The 16,415-nt window shown below is 42.1% G+C and overlaps 3 protein-coding genes across 7 annotated transcripts; all 3 read left to right on the forward strand.

Moving 5' to 3' along the window:
- LOC110433980 (aspartic proteinase-like protein 2) lies at nt 4-4,654 on the forward strand. Of its 3 annotated transcripts, none has more exons than XM_021457314.1 (10): nt 4-601; nt 1,860-1,989; nt 2,103-2,362; nt 2,609-2,836; nt 3,064-3,226; nt 3,341-3,414; nt 3,501-3,594; nt 3,680-3,746; nt 4,048-4,119; nt 4,258-4,631. In XM_021457314.1, the coding sequence occupies exons 1-10, from the start codon at nt 345-347 to the stop codon at nt 4,428-4,430; spliced, it is 1,518 nt and encodes a 505-aa protein (XP_021312989.1). In that variant the 5' UTR covers nt 4-344; the 3' UTR covers nt 4,431-4,631. The 3 variants fall into 3 exon arrangements, with proteins under 3 accessions (XP_021312989.1, XP_021312988.1, XP_021312990.1); XM_021457313.1 differs by having other exon boundaries at nt 345-601; nt 3,501-3,597; nt 4,258-4,654; XM_021457315.1 differs by lacking the exon at nt 4-601 and adding an exon at nt 681-850 and having other exon boundaries at nt 3,501-3,597; nt 4,258-4,632.
- Nucleotides 7,870-13,926, forward strand: LOC8054699 (exonuclease 1). 3 transcript variants are annotated; one of them, XM_021455572.1, is made up of 15 exons: nt 7,870-8,295; nt 8,959-9,078; nt 9,251-9,374; nt 9,477-9,614; nt 9,726-9,935; nt 10,037-10,212; nt 10,452-10,524; nt 10,943-11,069; nt 11,425-11,777; nt 11,892-11,946; nt 12,077-12,342; nt 12,423-12,474; nt 12,661-12,880; nt 13,016-13,200; nt 13,303-13,926. In XM_021455572.1, the coding sequence occupies exons 1-15, from the start codon at nt 8,135-8,137 to the stop codon at nt 13,461-13,463; spliced, it is 2,421 nt and encodes an 806-aa protein (XP_021311247.1). In that variant the 5' UTR covers nt 7,870-8,134; the 3' UTR covers nt 13,464-13,926. The 3 variants fall into 3 exon arrangements, with proteins under 3 accessions (XP_021311247.1, XP_021311245.1, XP_021311246.1); XM_021455570.1 differs by having other exon boundaries at nt 13,016-13,926; XM_021455571.1 differs by having other exon boundaries at nt 7,871-8,295; nt 12,673-12,880; nt 13,016-13,926.
- Nucleotides 14,943-16,261, forward strand: LOC8054700 (uncharacterized protein At1g27050). The gene is made up of 2 exons (XM_021457307.1): nt 14,943-15,365; nt 15,798-16,261. Exons 1-2 carry the CDS (start codon nt 15,018-15,020, stop codon nt 15,981-15,983), a joined length of 534 nt encoding a protein of 177 aa, XP_021312982.1. The 5' UTR covers nt 14,943-15,017; the 3' UTR covers nt 15,984-16,261.

Raw genomic sequence — 16,415 nt, forward strand, 5'->3', positions numbered from 1 at the left:
AGCCGAATGGAGGGAGAGAAGGGAGGCGCCGGGCGCGTACACAGCAGCAGCAGCCCACACGTAATCCTTTCCCTCCCTTTCACACTTACCCCTCTCAGCTCCCAGCTCCTTCACAAATCCGGGCCTCGAGGAGGGTCTTATATACGCTGCGCCGTGGAATTAGCGTCTCTTCCGAGGGGCTCGCCGCGAAAACGATCCCGCCCCAAATTTTGCTACGGCCACACGAGCAGCAGCCGCCGCGCCAAGACGCGCGCTCGCTCCTGCTCCCCGCGTCTGCCTGGGTGTCGGGGACCGGCACCCCCACTCCTGCCCGGTAGGCCGCCCCGCTGCGGCTGGCTGCCCCGATGAGGCCGCCGGAGGTGGCGGTCGTCGCGGTGGCGGCGCTGCTTCTCGTGGCGGCTGCGGCCGCGGCGGAGTCGGCAGCGCCGTTACCGGCGGCGCTACGGCTGGAGCGTGCGGTGCCGCACAAGGGGGTGGCGCTGGAGGAACTCAAGCGGCGGGACGCCGCGCGGCACCGGGTTTCGAGGAGGAGGCTGCTCGGGGGCGTGGCCGGCGTGGTAGACTTCCCCGTCGAGGGCTCCGCCAACCCGTACATGGTCGGGTGGGTGAGCTGCCGCCTCCGCTTTTCCTCTCTGTTGTCTGGTGGTGGTTTTGGTTCGGTTGGGGTTTGGTCGGCTGTTTGCGATCCGTGGAATCGTGGGAAATTCGAGCCTTTTGCGGTTTTTTTTTGTTTCGTCGGCTAGGCTGCTTGTCCCAGTTGATGAATGGCCGATGCTGATTGGATTGTTTATGCTGTTAATAGCTCGGTGGCTTTTTTTCTGGTGGATTTCGCGTGCATTCTACCAAATTCGTTAAGTTACATTTTTTCCTTTCTTCTTCTTGTGTTTTTGGATTTTTTTGGGGGGAGTTTAGTTCAGTTTCGCTTCTGTCCGTAGATTCGTTCGTTTCATTTCAATCAATCATCCAGCTATGTTAAAAATGAGATCTTGCGTGGTGCCTCATTGCTCTACTCGTGTCATTCCAGTTCTTATCGAGTAATCCAATCCTAATTGACTCACTTGTTAACGAAATCCTGTACGGAGAGGACTCATTGCGTTGTGAAGACTCCGTTCAACGCAATCCTTACTTTATTTCATTTTTCCTCCGTCGCTTTTGCCTAGGGTCAAATCCTTCGGCGGGAAACAAATAGATTTCCTAAGACGGCAACTTAGGATTTCTCCCTTCTGTTACGTTTCTATCCTATTTCCGGAACGATCAATTTCAGACTTTCAGAGTAGGAAGAAGTTTGTGGAGCAAAATCAAGCAAGCTGTAGAAACAGGGTTGTTTGCAGGGTATATGTAGCCTTTAATCATAGTGACATAGACGGCTAGCGCCTGGTTCCAGGGCATCTTTCTGGTTTCCATTTACAAGATTTAGGAGTAGCAAATTTATTTTCTTGCATGTATTTTTGGCAATGTTTGTGGTGTGCATATGTTCAGTTTAGACCACTCCTCTAATAGTAAATTCCTGACTTTAGTTCAAATAAGTAGCTTTTTTAGAGTTCGACTTTAGTTCAAATAGTAGATAACACCTTATTGAAATCATCACTGAAATGTGGCGATCCACGATTGTCACACAAGCATGCTATTCCTTTCTATCCTCAAATTGGTTAGGATACACATCACATACTGCTGTGCTGGTGATTGATCAGCGAACTGTAGTATTATCATTTCACCAATTCATTCCAATTTTCATTCTGCAACTGGGCTTGTTGGTATTTGGTACAACAGGGATACATTTTTCTTGTGCCTTTTAATTAACATGGTCTAGTTGCCTATTTGTCTCGTAATAAAGTTTGAATTTGAATTTGAATTTGCAGGCTTTATTTTACCCGGGTGAAATTAGGAAACCCGGCGAAGGAGTTCTTCGTCCAGATTGACACTGGGAGCGATATACTGTGGGTAACTTGCAGTCCTTGCACTGGCTGCCCAACATCAAGTGGACTCAATGTGAGGCCAGCTTCTTATTTTTGAATTTTAACAAATGCGTAAATTTTCACCTATTGTCACTTGTTAGCCAGGGAACTCCTGCTGATCGAATGGTTACTATTTTTGTTCCTCAGATCCAGCTAGAGTCTTTCAGCCCTGACTCTTCATCAACATCATCCAGAATAACATGCTCTGATGATAGATGTACAGCTGCTCTCCAAACAGGGGAAGCAGTCTGCCAAACCTCAGATTCTTCAAGCAGCCCTTGTGGGTACACTTTCACCTATGGTGATGGGAGTGGCACATCAGGGTACTATGTGTCTGACACGATGTTCTTCGAAACTGTCATGGGAAATGAGCAGACTGCCAATTCGTCTGCTTCTATTGTTTTCGGGTACAGTTTCCTTGGAGTCTTATATCGCTTTAAATAATTGAAAGTACCTGATGTTATTTTACTCATGTTGCCACTGGAGTTGAAAATATTTTCTTGTTCTGTTAGTCTATTAGTCAGCTTCAAGTCTAGCTGTGTCTCTCGATTGCAATTTGTTTACTCATTACCCTAACTCTGATTTTTTTCTACCATGATTTTCAGTAGAAAATGATTTACCAGCTCATGAATGTTTCAATTTCTTCCAAGCAGATGTAGCAACTCACAGTCAGGAGACCTGACAAAGGCAGATAGGGCAGTTGATGGAATTTTTGGGTTCGGACAGCATCAACTGTCTGTAGTTTCACAACTGAACTCTCTTGGGGTGTCCCCTAAGGTGTTCTCTCATTGCCTGAAAGGTTCAGATAATGGTGGTGGCATTCTTGTGCTTGGTGAAATTGTGGAGCCAGGATTAGTGTATACTCCACTTGTTCCATCACAGTAAGTTTCTTCCCCTGAAATTACTTTGGGTGTAGAACTTCACAAATCTGCATGCTATTTTATGTTTCAATAGCCATTCTACTGTGACTTTTATGATAGTTTTTAAATATGGCAATATATGCTTATGAATTGTGACAGCTAGCAATATAGTTTAGGTTATGTTGGTTCTTGAACAACCATTCCCGATACTAACCACTGGTTATGCGAATATTTGAAATGAAATATAGGCCTCATTACAACTTGAATCTGGAAAGCATTGCTGTCAATGGTCAAAAGCTGTCCATTGATTCTTCCTTGTTTACAACGTCAAATACACAAGGAACAATCGTGGATTCAGGAACAACATTGGCATACCTTGCAGATGGAGCCTACGATCCATTTGTTAGTGCGGTGAGTTTCATATTGTAAACAATCTTTTCCTTGTAATGTCCATACACAGTGAATCTACATTTCTTACTGATTCTGTGTTGCTCTTATTGAAACTGTTTGTATTCATACCTGCAGATAGCTGCTGCAGTCTCGCCATCTGTACGTTCTCTAGTCAGCAAAGGAAGCCAGTGCTTTATCACTTCCAGCAGGTTTACTTTTCTTTCTGGGGACCAAATTAACTGCTGTTGTCCTTTGAGGTCCTGGGTTCCTTATAAATGTTCTTACCATTTGGCAGTGTTGACTCATCATTTCCAACCGTAACCCTTTATTTTATGGGTGGTGTTGCGATGACGGTGAAGCCAGAGAACTATCTTTTGCAGCAGGCTTCTGTTGTAAGTCGTTGTATATCTGGGTTAATTGTTTCTTGGAGAGGCTGTCTCAAGTGCTATAATATCATGTCAATCATGGTTGCAGGACAACAATGTTTTGTGGTGCATTGGTTGGCAAAGGAACCAGGGCCAAGAAATAACTATACTCGGAGGTTAGCCAGTCTAACTTTGAACACAATTAACCAATTTAGATTGCGCATCTAGCTATAATATTTCAGGCTGCTGTTTACATAATATGGTTTTATGAAATAAAGCAAGTGCAAGCATTAAGGTCTACGCTATAAGTTTGAGCTTTACACTGATAGCCAAATACTACTTATGTGCATAAATGCCCAAGTACATAATACCTCTCTCGAGCCTCAATTGTTTTCTCACTGGTGCTATATATGTAACACCTATCAGAAGCCTGACTGTTTTCTGTTTGGTGTTAACTATGTGTTCCTCTTGGCTCAGATCTTGTTTTAAAGGATAAGATATTCGTGTATGACTTGGCGAACATGCGCATGGGCTGGGCGGACTACGATTGTAAGCCCTGATTCTTCTTAACCAATCTGGCTGTTCCTTAATTCTTCATTACCGTCATCTGTCACCCCCATTTGGCCATTTCCTTGTGACTAACACTATTGGCCCAATTTCTGTGTGACTGACACTATCTCTTGGCAGGTTCAATGTCGGTGAATGTCACCACATCATCAGGGAAGAACCAGTACGTGAACACTGGGCAGTTCGACGTGAATGGCTCGGCACGGCGTGCATCATACAAGAGCTTGATACCAGCTGGGGTCGTCACCATGCTTGTGCATATGCTCATTTTGGGCAGCGGCTCACGTAGATAGCAGGCGAGCTAACTGACATCGTGATTTGATTCTTTATTATTGCGTTGGTGTATTCGGAGCTGAGAGGACGTCTTCGTCCCTGCTGCGCTTAGTCAGTTAGTCGTATGCACGAAGAAGAGTTGCCACGACCTGAGCATTCTTACTGTACATACAGAAAATGAAAGGTCTATTGTTCATGTAGTACGGCCTCCTTTATCTCAAACTGCAGAGCTCCGTTCTTCTTCCGTCTCTGTTTGGTCGTGCTCGCAAATTTAATCTGCCATAAAATTTGGATGCGATTTTTACTCAAAACAGAGGGAACGACAGGCCATGAAGTAAAGGCTGCCTTGCTATAGCAACTGGATCCTGTTGGGTGTCACGGTCAGCGGTGAAGTCAGGCCAAGATAGCAGAAAACAGATACGGCGGGGCTGTGTTCACAGATCCAAACGACTGTTTTTTTGGGAGAAAAAAAGAGAGACACCAAGCTATAGTTAGCTAAGAAAGAAGCAAAACAAAATACTCGTTAAGTATGTTAAGTTATTATGATTTACCATAATTTGTGTGGATCCATGCATTAAGAACTGTCATGTATCTTGCTAAATAGAGTTCCTAGTGATGCAAACTATGTATATAAAGGAAACCTAGCTTAAGACACATATTTGAGGGGGTTGTCTAGCAGAAGTGAGATTATACAATCCATATAAGGGAGAAGTTTGATGCAAGGACCATTAGTGAGATTATACAACCCACATGAAAATAAGATTGATGCAAGGATCATTAGTGGTTACTTTCATTGGCTATCCTAACCGTAGTTTGTGAAATCTTGAGACAGGAAATGCTCGGTTCATTGAGAATGGTGAGATCATTGGGAATGGGAATCCACGAAAGTGGATATTAGTGAAGTTAAATCCTATAATACTCTTAGCCGGCCAATAATGTGTATTGCAAGTTAAAGTGAAAACCACGATAAAACATAGTGCGACGGTTTGAAAGGCAGAGAAGACCTGCAATTTCAAATACTACGTGGTTTATTCACTTAAGCGTGACTTGAGTATGGAAAATAATTCTATCTCATCTAAGCAAACCACGTATTCTAAAAATTTCAAAAGTGGTTTGATGCCATGAAAGAGTTAAAATGGATGGAAGTCGTCAACAATGCCTATGAATTAGTTGAATTGCCTCGAGGTTCAAAACAAATCAAGCATGCATGGGTCTTTAAGATCAATCATGACTCACAAAGGCAATCTTGACCAAACTTGTTGCCAAAGTTTTTACTCAAAAAGATGGTGTTGACTATACATAGAGTTTTAAAGATCAATCTGGTTTTTAAGAATGATTTCTTGAGAATTATTTTAGCACCGATGGCATGTTATGATTTAGAATTACGAAGTTGTCAAAGCTGGAAGCTTGGCAACTAAGACAAAAAGGATTAAAATGATTCTGCTACATTGTAATGGTTCGATTCAAGTAAAAGGGTAGCTCGAAGGAACACATTAGTGAGAAAACCGTTGGTTCCTATTTACTGATTGCCAAAAGGTGGCAATCTGAATAATTTAGGACTTGTTTGGTTTGCCCTCCTAAACTCTAGTCACTCCTAAATGGTTTATTCCCTTTTAGTCACTCCATAGTGACTAGAGAGAACTAAAGTCCATTTAGTCATAGTATCTGGTTAGAAAATGATTAAATGAGACTAAATTTAGGAGTTGATAGGTGAACCAAATACCCTCTTGGTCAAGTAATTGGTCATTTGAAAGAAGACAATAGGGATAGGACCACCGACTCATGTTCACTCATCGCCAAAAGGTTGGCAAATTGAACAATTTGATCAAGTAATTAGTAGTTTTCACTAAGTTGAGAGAGTTTATTATTATTATTTTGGAATAAAGATGTCTGTTTAAGTATTTTGCTATCTTTGTCCTTAAAAGATGCAAGCTTGAGTTTATATTGAGCCAAACATTTTAAATATAATAACTAATTTTTAAAACTATTAATATTTATGATTATAAATAGGTAAATTATAAAAATATATTTTATAATTAATTAATATTTATTTAATATTTAATGTTTTTATAGTTTTAATCAAATTAATAATGTTTGACTTTTATAAAATGAGAATGCATCCTTTTAAGAATGGAGGGAGTAATTACTCTCTTCGTCCTAAGATAAATCAATTATTAGAACAACTACAAATAGGCCAATTAGTCACAACAAGAGTAAGCAATTTACCTAGATACCATTGACATATTAATATTAATAAAAGAACAACATATGTTGCCTCTTATTCGATCTTGAGGTATTTGCAGCCCTTGGAGCGTGCTATGTTGTGGAACATTTTGGTGTAATATACCGTTGTTTTCCGAAAAAACACAATATTTATGACAATAAATAAAAATATTATAAAAATATATTTTATAGAATATTTATAAACTTCAAATGTGTTATGAACCTTAGAACTTAGGCCTTGTTTAGTTCGCGAAAGTACTATAACACATTTATAGCTGTAGCAATTAGTGTCTAATCATAAATTAATTAGACTAAAAAAATTTATCTTGCAAAATTTATATAAACTATATAATTAATTATTTTTAAATATATATTTAATAATCCATATATATATGTCCAAATATTATATATGATAGGAGTTTTTTTAGAAACCCGGATTTATCACGAACCCGATGTCGATGTGGCTTGCATTTCTCGATGTAAGGCAAGTCTCAGTGGCTCGTTTCAATGCACTATTTCCAAAACAAATCTGCTGACAGAGCATCAATGAAACGAACAATGAAACAACATCCACAATGCATGAGTTTCACCTTGACGTTTCCTAGGCTGAGCAAAGCATTTAATTACTGCAAAATGATTGGATCACATGCAAGATGGTGAAACAATTTAGTCCTCAGTGGAGATTTCATCCCATTTCGCCGCGTGGGAAACAACGCCCGCGGAGTTTCAGCATGGTGAAACTACTTCCTTCTCTCTCCTCTTCGTTTCATGTAAAAAATGCAATTTTGCTGACATGACGCTGTAATAAATATGCATGACATCATGATGAAATAACCCCCAATGAGACTCGTCTACCTGTTTAGTTTGTCACCCAAAATTTTTTCATCCATCCCATCGAATCTTTGGACATATGCATGGAACATTAAATGTACATAAAAAATAAACTAATTACACAGTTTGGTTGAAAATTGCGAGACGAATCTTTTAAGCCTAGTTACTCCATGATTAGCCTGAAGTGCTACAGTAACTCACATGTGCTAATGATAGATTAATTATGCTTAATAGATTTGTCTTGCAGTTTCCTGACGAGTTATGTAATTTGTTTTTTTATTAGTTTCTAAAAGCCCCTCTCGACATCCTTCCGACATATCCGATGTGATATTTAAATAATTTTCATCAGCAATATAAACAGGGCCTAAAAAGACGAAAAGGCGCGGCGTTTTGCACTAATGTAATGCCCCCTCCCTGATTCGGTGATTCCTCTCCCTCTCTTTCTCATTTCGGCATTTCTGCTTCCCGCGCTCTCATCTCCTCTGCTCTCCTTCCTAGAAAATCCACAAAAATCCCTCCACATTCCTGGGTTCCACCATCTCAGCGGACTCCGGACTGGCATCAGAGAGGGAGGGAGGGAGGGAGAGAGTTGAGTGAGAGAGAGAGAGAGAGAGAGAGAGAGAGAGAGAGAGAGAGAGGCGAGGGGGCTGCGGCGGCGGCGGCGGCGACAATGGGGATCCAGGGGCTGCTGCCGCAGTTGAAGTCAATCATGGCGCCCATTAGCGCGGAGGAGCTGCGGGGCCAGACGGTGGCTGTTGACACCTACTCCTGGCTCCACAAGGGCGCTCTATCCTGCGGCGACCGCCTCTGCAAGGGCATCCCCACCACCAGGTCCCCCTTCCGCCGCCCCTTTCTTTGACCAATTTCCGCTCCGATACTGTAGGGTTTCTTGAGCCGTTCCGCCGGCCGCGGTCACATGATGGGCGAATCGGTGAAATGTGGTTCTTTCCATTTCGCGCCTGAGCCCTTTGACGTCGTGGCAGTCCTGGGAACGATTGCTTCGTGAGGGCAGGGCAGGGGTTTTCTTGGTTTGATTCTGTTGTTTGGGTCCGGGTTGGTGAAACCCTTTTCGGGTGGGCAAAGGAGTGTTTTGCTTACAATTCTTCAAGATTTCGCCCGTTTGTGAGGGGGAGATTTATTGTTTGCATTGCCTCAGTCATCGTGTAATAGAAATGTATTGCATTTTATTTGGTCATATCGTCGAGACGTCGACCAGTTTGTGTGGAGGTTTCAAGCTTGTTTATGTTGGATGGAGGAGGGGGTGTACAATAACACAATGTTTCAATTTGGGAAAAGTTAGTCCAAAACGTTCTATTTACAGAAGTATCTGCAAATACTAGAAGCCTAGATATCTTAATATCAGAACTCTTCAATGAGATCTAAGAAGTCTTAGATGAAATAGTGGATCATATAGTTTTAGCACCAGTTCTTTAACATGTTTGGGGTTTTACTATAAACTCACATGCGATGGTTTTCCCCTTGAAATTGAACCAGGCATATTGAATATTGCATGCATCGGGTCAACATGTTGCGGCATTTTGGCGTCAAACCAATTCTTGTATTTGATGGAGGCCTTCTGCCAATAAAGAGCTATCAAGAGACGAAGCGGGCAAGGTATGCTCTAGTTTGGGTTTCAGAAAGAGCCAACATGTTTCAACTGCCAATGAACATTTACATTACTTTTACACTATCTTAATTGGATCTGTTAGATCTTAAACTCTGCTTTGCTATCCTGATGCACTTTCTCATGTTTTGTAAGTTACCTGCTAAAAATGTCGCCCTTCAGGTCAAGAAAGGAAAACCTTGAGCGTGCCAGGGAACATGAGGCTGCTGGGAACTCACGTGCTGCTTTTGAGTGCTATCAGAAAGCTGTTGACATTACACCTAGAATTGCTTCTGAACTGATCGAGGTACAGTTAAAATTTCTTGTAATGTTAACACCTAACAGTTACCACCTAGTTAAAATATTTCTAACAGACTTGTTCAAATGTTTCTTCAAATATGCAATGCAGGTACTGAAGAAAGAAAAGGTTGATTATATTGTTGCACCTTATGAAGCAGATGCACAAATGACATTCTTATCTGTTAATAAACTTGTTGATGCTGTGATCACTGAGGATTCAGATTTGATACCATTTGGTTGTTCTAGAGTAAGTACACTATTACAACCCTACAACCCTTTGCTCCCATACACAGCTAGATTTCCTTTCATAGCTTGTTATATGCCCTTCAATAATGTACACTTTTTCTTTGATGTGCAGATTATTTTCAAAATGGACAAATTCGGGCAAGGTGTTGAATTTCAGATTACACGACTAGAGCGAAATAGAGAGCTTGACTTTAATGGATTCACAAGACAAATGTTACTCGAGATGTGTATTTTAAGTGGCTGTGACTATCTCCCCTCATTGCCAGGAATGGGTGTGAAACGAGCTCATGCACTCATCCAAAAGCTAAAGTGTCATGAGAAGGTAAACCCTATCTTCTATGTGTCTCTTGCACATGATACCATTGTGCCTAGTTAGAACTTAACAGACGGTGAAGGGAGTTCAAGCAACATGTATAACTGCAGGTGATCAAGCACCTGAGGTATGGTGCTGTTTCTGTTCCACCTCAATATGAAGAGGACTTCAAGAAGGCAATCTGGGCATTTAAGTTCCAAAGGGTGTATGATCCTGCTACAGAAGATATTATTCATTTGTCAAGTGTGCCTCATGACCTCATTGAAGATTTGGAATTTTTGGGCCCATATCCTTTGCCACACTTGTATTTAGGTGTTAAAGCTCTTTCATATGAGATTATCCACTGTTCTAGATGTTGTGAAGCTGTTTCTTGAATTTAGTAAGCCACTCTGTCTAATGATCATTGCAGTTGAGTTTAGAAATAAGCTAAGGGCATTGCCTTGCTAGCTTTCCTTAATAATTCAAAAAAAAGTTAAAACTCGAAGAAACTCATGAATTAGAGCTTTTCCTTAATTATTCTTTTACATGGTTACCGCAGAATATTGCCAAAGGCATTGCTCTAGGGAACATTGATCCACTCACAAAGGAACCATTCGAGGTATCTTGTCTCCTTTCGGAAAGAATTTGGACTGATGCACATTTTTCGCCTCACTTTCTATCATATTCTCTCTCTCTCCAAGCAGAAATTGAATTTCATTGCACACTGCATATGAAATGTGTGCACTTTAAGACAAACAAATTTACTCAAAAAAGCACAACATGACTACATGAAAATATGGATGAACCAAACAGGAGGGTTTTTGCGTTAAAAAAAAGGGAGGGTCTTTGGAGATGTAAGAGTATTTTGTTAGGGAGTGTATATGAAAATATGGATGGTCACGGCTTCATTTTTTTGGGGTTGTTGCACTACATACACTTTTTTTGTCACTTCTTAGTTCTTACTGCACTTAGTTGTCAGGACATGTGAATTACCAATATTTACTTGTAGCCTTTTTTTCTTGATTGCTTTCTTGCAGATCAAACCAGAGTGCAGTGCACCTGCTGTTCATAAGGTTTGTCCAACCAGAGAGCCTACTGCACCTTCAAATGGGAGGAAGAAGCTAGATTTGCCTGTGCAGAAAAACATTTTGACCAACTATTTCTGTATCCTCTCAATATATTGCAATTTCAGTCATGAATACGTCACATCAATCAAGTTACTTACTAATAGTAAACTCTTACTGACATATTATATAAAAAAATCGCAAAAATATAAGTTCCTTGAGCTCAGTATTAAAATTTTTTGTTCCTAGACATGTCTTAGATCATTTTATAACATCTTATATTTTCCCTCAGTATTTTAGCAGGCAGGGCTGTTGAGTGTTGATATAATCTGTCAATTTTTTAGTGGCATAATATTCACACCTACGTTGTGATTGGGTTCATTACTTTATTTGAATTTGAATGACTTGTACACAGCAATCAACTGCCTGTTGGATTACCCTTGACTTTTTCTAAGGCTTAGCATCCCTTGAGGCAAAACGGAAATTCAGGGCGCCTAAAGTAACACATAAGCAACAAATATTGAATGAATCTTTGCCTAGCCCTCAAACTCAAGGCTCTGATACCCCTGATTCAGTAGAAGATACTAGGTTGCCAACAGATCACATCCAAGCTTCTCAATGTAGCTCTGAGCATTTAAGCTCTGAACCTCCTCAAAATGACCCAATCAGTGTTGGCTCTCAGTGTAGCTCTGAGCGTTTCAGCTGTGAGTACCCCCTCGATGATTCAGACAATATTTCACCTCAATGCAGTTCACTTGATGGTGGTATTGATACTCCTTGCAAGGATACGAGCATTATAGACAGAAAGGTATTTGGTACTTCCCATCACTTCATCATCTAGACATATCCAATGCTGTCCTGTTTATTAACTCATGTAGCAGCCACATTTCTATCGCCCTCAAAGCTTGTTTGTACCATTCAGGTTGAGGCTGACTATGGCAACGAAAATACAATATCTACAAGTTCTTGTTTAGTGGGTAATACTACTGATTTGCATAGTTGATTCGTGATTCAATCTGCAAACCATGATCTGAATTATTTGGTTATACAAAATCATAACAATCTTGTCATTGATTCTTAGCTTGTGTGTGTATTCTCTTTTTCTAGGAAATTTGTCCTGGACATCAGAGCCATTTTTACTTCCCCATAACGTGGAACCATCTATACCAGTTCAACATCATACTAAAAGCATTGTGGCCTCTAAAAATAATAACATTACCGTAAGGAGTTCATACTTCAAAACGGTAAATAAGAGAGTTTGCACAGATCAAGAAGACTATGATGTTGGTACTGGTAATCTTTCTGGAGATCAACTGAGGAAATCTGGCATGTTGAAGAGAAGAAAGCTTTCTGGCATCCAAGATTTCAAAGATGTATTTTTCTTCTTTTGAATCATCATATGACAACCAGCACCTCATGTATATAGCTGGTCCTAAATATGCTGTTTATGCAGGAAACTTTACAACCAATTCATTCTGATGATAGTCCACCAGTCGTTGATGAAGGTAACTATCTACCTTTTCTTCTAGGTGATAAAGTCCTATAAGTTAGAGATGCAACCTTGGTGCATCGTATTCTTTAACAGTCTTAGGTGCCTTCTTGATCTTCCATGTAGTTCTTCCTGTATTGTGATATATGTTCTTATGTATCAAACTATATAAGCCTTTCTTAATTCATTGTCTTGATCTAAGAAACTGCTGCAGATCAAGATACAGATGATCCTGATGATACAAATACAAGAACTGAAAGAAGATTTGGATGCAATGTTTCCCATGTGAATACATACAGTGGAATTGCAGAAAAATCAATGGATAAGTTTGCTGCATTGGTATCATCTTTCAGATACCCTGGTCCCCGTGCCAGCGGCCTTCGTGCCCCTTTAAAGGATGTGAAGAACACACTTTCTGTGAGGTATGCAGCTCTAGAACCTTTTTTCAGAGATTTAAAATTTCTAAGGAAATTAAGTATGATTGGTTTACTTACTGGAGACAGCAGTCTTGTTACAATAAGTATTTATTTTTTATGCCATGCTTATTTCTGCTACAGATCTATTCTCAAAGCTCCAGAACAAGGCACATTCAGACGCACAGCAAATAAAACAGGTCTAGGGCCCCCTTCAAAAAGCAGATATACAAGTGATGATAAGAAAAGTGCTGCCAGCCCCCCTGATATTAGCACATTTGCTTATAGGCCTATGAAAACTGCTGCTTCTGATCAAGGCAAAACCACAGGTAAAGCTACAGACAGTACTGATGGCCCTGCTGATTTGGGAACGTTTGCATACACATCCGTGGCACCTGCTGTCTGCTATCCTGATCGGAGCAAATATGCAGGCACAGCTACGAGAATTGCAGACACCCCTCCTGATCTGAGCACATTTGCATATAAACCTGTGAAAGGTGCTGTCAGAAATTTGGGTGGGAGCAGATTCACAGGGACAGCACTGAAAGCAACTGGAGGGGCAGGAGGGCCTTCTAGGAGCCAATTCAAATAGAACCAGTGCCTCACATGTTGGCTTTCCTAATCTGACCTGAAAAAGGCGAGGTCCAGCAGCAGCAAATGCTGTGGTGAAAGGAAAACACCCCCTGATGAGAGCATTTCCATTTCTGAGCAAAAGGAAGCATCGTTCAAGATAGTTGACATTCAGACCCTGGAGGACCGCGAGTGGCTGCAGAGGTTTCTTTGTTTCAGAGCCCCTCTGCAGAGGTACCGCTGCTAGTAGCAGGAGCTCTTTATTTTGAGCTCATCTTTTGTTGTATTGAAGCCCCAAACCTGTATCAGCAGCCCCTATTGTTGTATTGAAGAAAGCAATCTCATTTGCGACTGCATTGAACTGTAGTTAAGATACTTGTATGTTCATCCTTGTAAGTATGAGCATTATTCAGACGGCATCATTGAGGTTTCTTGAACATTGAAAAAACGAAGAAAAAACAGTTTATATGGTGTTGTCCTCGGTATAGTTTTGATTCTACAATTTGTTTATTGTTGCATTCATTCTCAAGGTTGGCAAGTGAACACTCTCTGAACTTTCCAAATCCAAACAAAGCCAAATGAAAAGGCAAAGAGGAGGGATATATAACATAAAATATTATTAGAGTTTAGGGTTTGTGATATGTGTACAGGTGCTGGTCCCTATCCGCACAAGGCGTGGTAGAGGTCCAAGGCGTCAGGGTCACCACGACCTGAGCTTGTATGGCATCCGCCTCGGAGGATTAGGCGTCGACTAGGTGCGAACGGCGTCGGGTGGACGCCCAAATCGTGCCAGCAGACGCCAGATACGAGTGGGGGCACTGGCGCGGGAAATCAACCCCTCCTTCGCACCAAAATGAAATCGGCGGGAATCAACTGCACAGCGTGGTAAATCTCCTGCTCAGAGGCAGGCAATAACCGCGGGTGTGGGCATCTTGAGAGAGAGAGAGAGAGAGAGAGAGAGAGGGAGAGGAAAAGGAAAAGAGAAGGCGAGAGGCGGGAACTCTTGGTGGTGGCGGCGGCGGCACTACATCTCCACTTGCCACTCCTCTGTTCAAGTTCATCGGTGGGCAATAAACGAGATATGTATGTGCGGCAGTAATATATAAAGTTCAATATTACAACGCCTTACAAGTATATGGCGTTGCCTAGACATCCGCCACAAATGCCTAGGCGTTGTGAAGGGAGTCTAGTGCTGCGCCTCGCCGCAGCGCCTCAAAAACATTGGTCATGACTTTAAAAAAACTCCAAAGGTAAAATAGACATTTCTCCTGGAATTTAACGTCGTTAGTAATCCAAACTGATGGAATTATTAAATAGAAAAGAAAAACTCGAGTGGATTTATAAAAAAAATTCAGTTTAGGTGTAAAATAGGAAAAAGAGCATTATTTCAGGTGTCAAATAGGAAATTTTCTAAAAAAAAGTCCAGTTACAATTTGCAGTCTTTCTTGCCCATTGATTTGCCGGTCTTACGCACGAATCTCAGCGCATCCATCTGCACCCGCCCAGATTCCGCCGTTTCCCAACCCCGGCTCACTCCCAGCAGCCTCATCTGTGCGACTGTCACACTCACACGGCCATGACACGGCGCCGCCGGGGCAAGCGCGGGCGCACGAGCCCAGGCCCTCCGACGAAGCGCCGCCGCGGGGGCGCGCCGGAGATAGAGTCAGACGACTACCCTGAGCCCGTTCCGACTCCGGCGCCTGCTGCTCCCCAGCCGTCTTCGGTGATGGTCGCCGGGCTGCCGCCCGGCTGCGGCGTGCTGGAGCTCAAGTCACGGCTGGAAGCGTACGGCCCCATCGCGCGGGCCCGCGTCGACGCCTCAGCGGCCACCGGGTACGTCACCTTCCGGTCCGGTGCTGCCGCCGTGGCCGCCATTGCCGCGTCCCTCGACCCCGGTGGAGGCATCGCCATCGGATCCAAGAAGGTAACGAGGGCTAGGTTTCTTGAATTTGTGATGCAATGTTGTTCGATTAAATGGTAGTAGCGCAATTTTTGCTCGATTGTACACACTAGACAGCAGAAGCCTGAATTGGGGTCTAAACACCACATTGAAGAAGAAAAGATTATTGCTAAGTTCATTGCCCCAATTCATGTCAAGCACATCGGTAGTGTCATGTAGGAGTAGAAATTTTGCCAATTTGTTAGTAACAAAACTTCAAAAGCTTCAGAAATTTAATTATGCTTGGTGGGCTGAAGTATTGCCTTATGGTTGTTCACAAGTCACATTTCCCATCTCAAAATCTATGACTAGTCGGTGTTCAATCTCAAATTCTCCAAACGTATATCAGCAATTTTCTCTAGAAAATATACGCACGTTTACCTTGGGTAACATTGTTTTTCCTTCGATACGATACAGGTTTTAGTTGTACAGGCCAGCGCAGCACCACATAACTCAATAAGGGCTGCTGAATCCGCAGGGCGATCGTCGCACGATGCAACGGTGAAGAACGTGACTGATAATTCAGCCATGCTGAGCTCCAAAGCAGCTTCTGGAGTGACTTACAAGGCGCGGGAAATAGTCGCTTATGATGATCTGTTCTAGATTTCTAGTGAGTGTGGGTAGTAAAGTAGTTTTCCAAGGGACAAACCAGCGTTGTCACCTTCGTACAACCTAGTAGGAACTTGAGAGCTGCGCACATGAGCCTCTGTAATCTTAATTAAATCTAGGCCACAATGTTGCGTTTAAGTGAGCAACTCTTTCCTCTCTTCAGTGTACCACTACCATTCATGAGGAGCTTTCGTGGAAACATGGAGGTTCCATGTGTCTTTGTGGTACATATTACCATCCAGAATTAAGACGCAACACAAAATGCCACAAAATTCTAAAGTTTGAGGACCTATTTGGGAGTGCTAGAGTTAGCTATAGTGGACGGATGAGCTAGAACCCGAAGAATAAAACTGGGTAACCATAGTCGTGTAGGCATTCTGCCACTCCACATTTTAAAATCTTAGAAAAACAGAAAAAAAGAGGTTA

The sequence above is a fragment of the Sorghum bicolor genome, chromosome 3, assembly GCF_000003195.3.
Source record: "Sorghum bicolor cultivar BTx623 chromosome 3, Sorghum_bicolor_NCBIv3, whole genome shotgun sequence".
NCBI lineage: Eukaryota > Viridiplantae > Streptophyta > Magnoliopsida > Poales > Poaceae > Sorghum > Sorghum bicolor.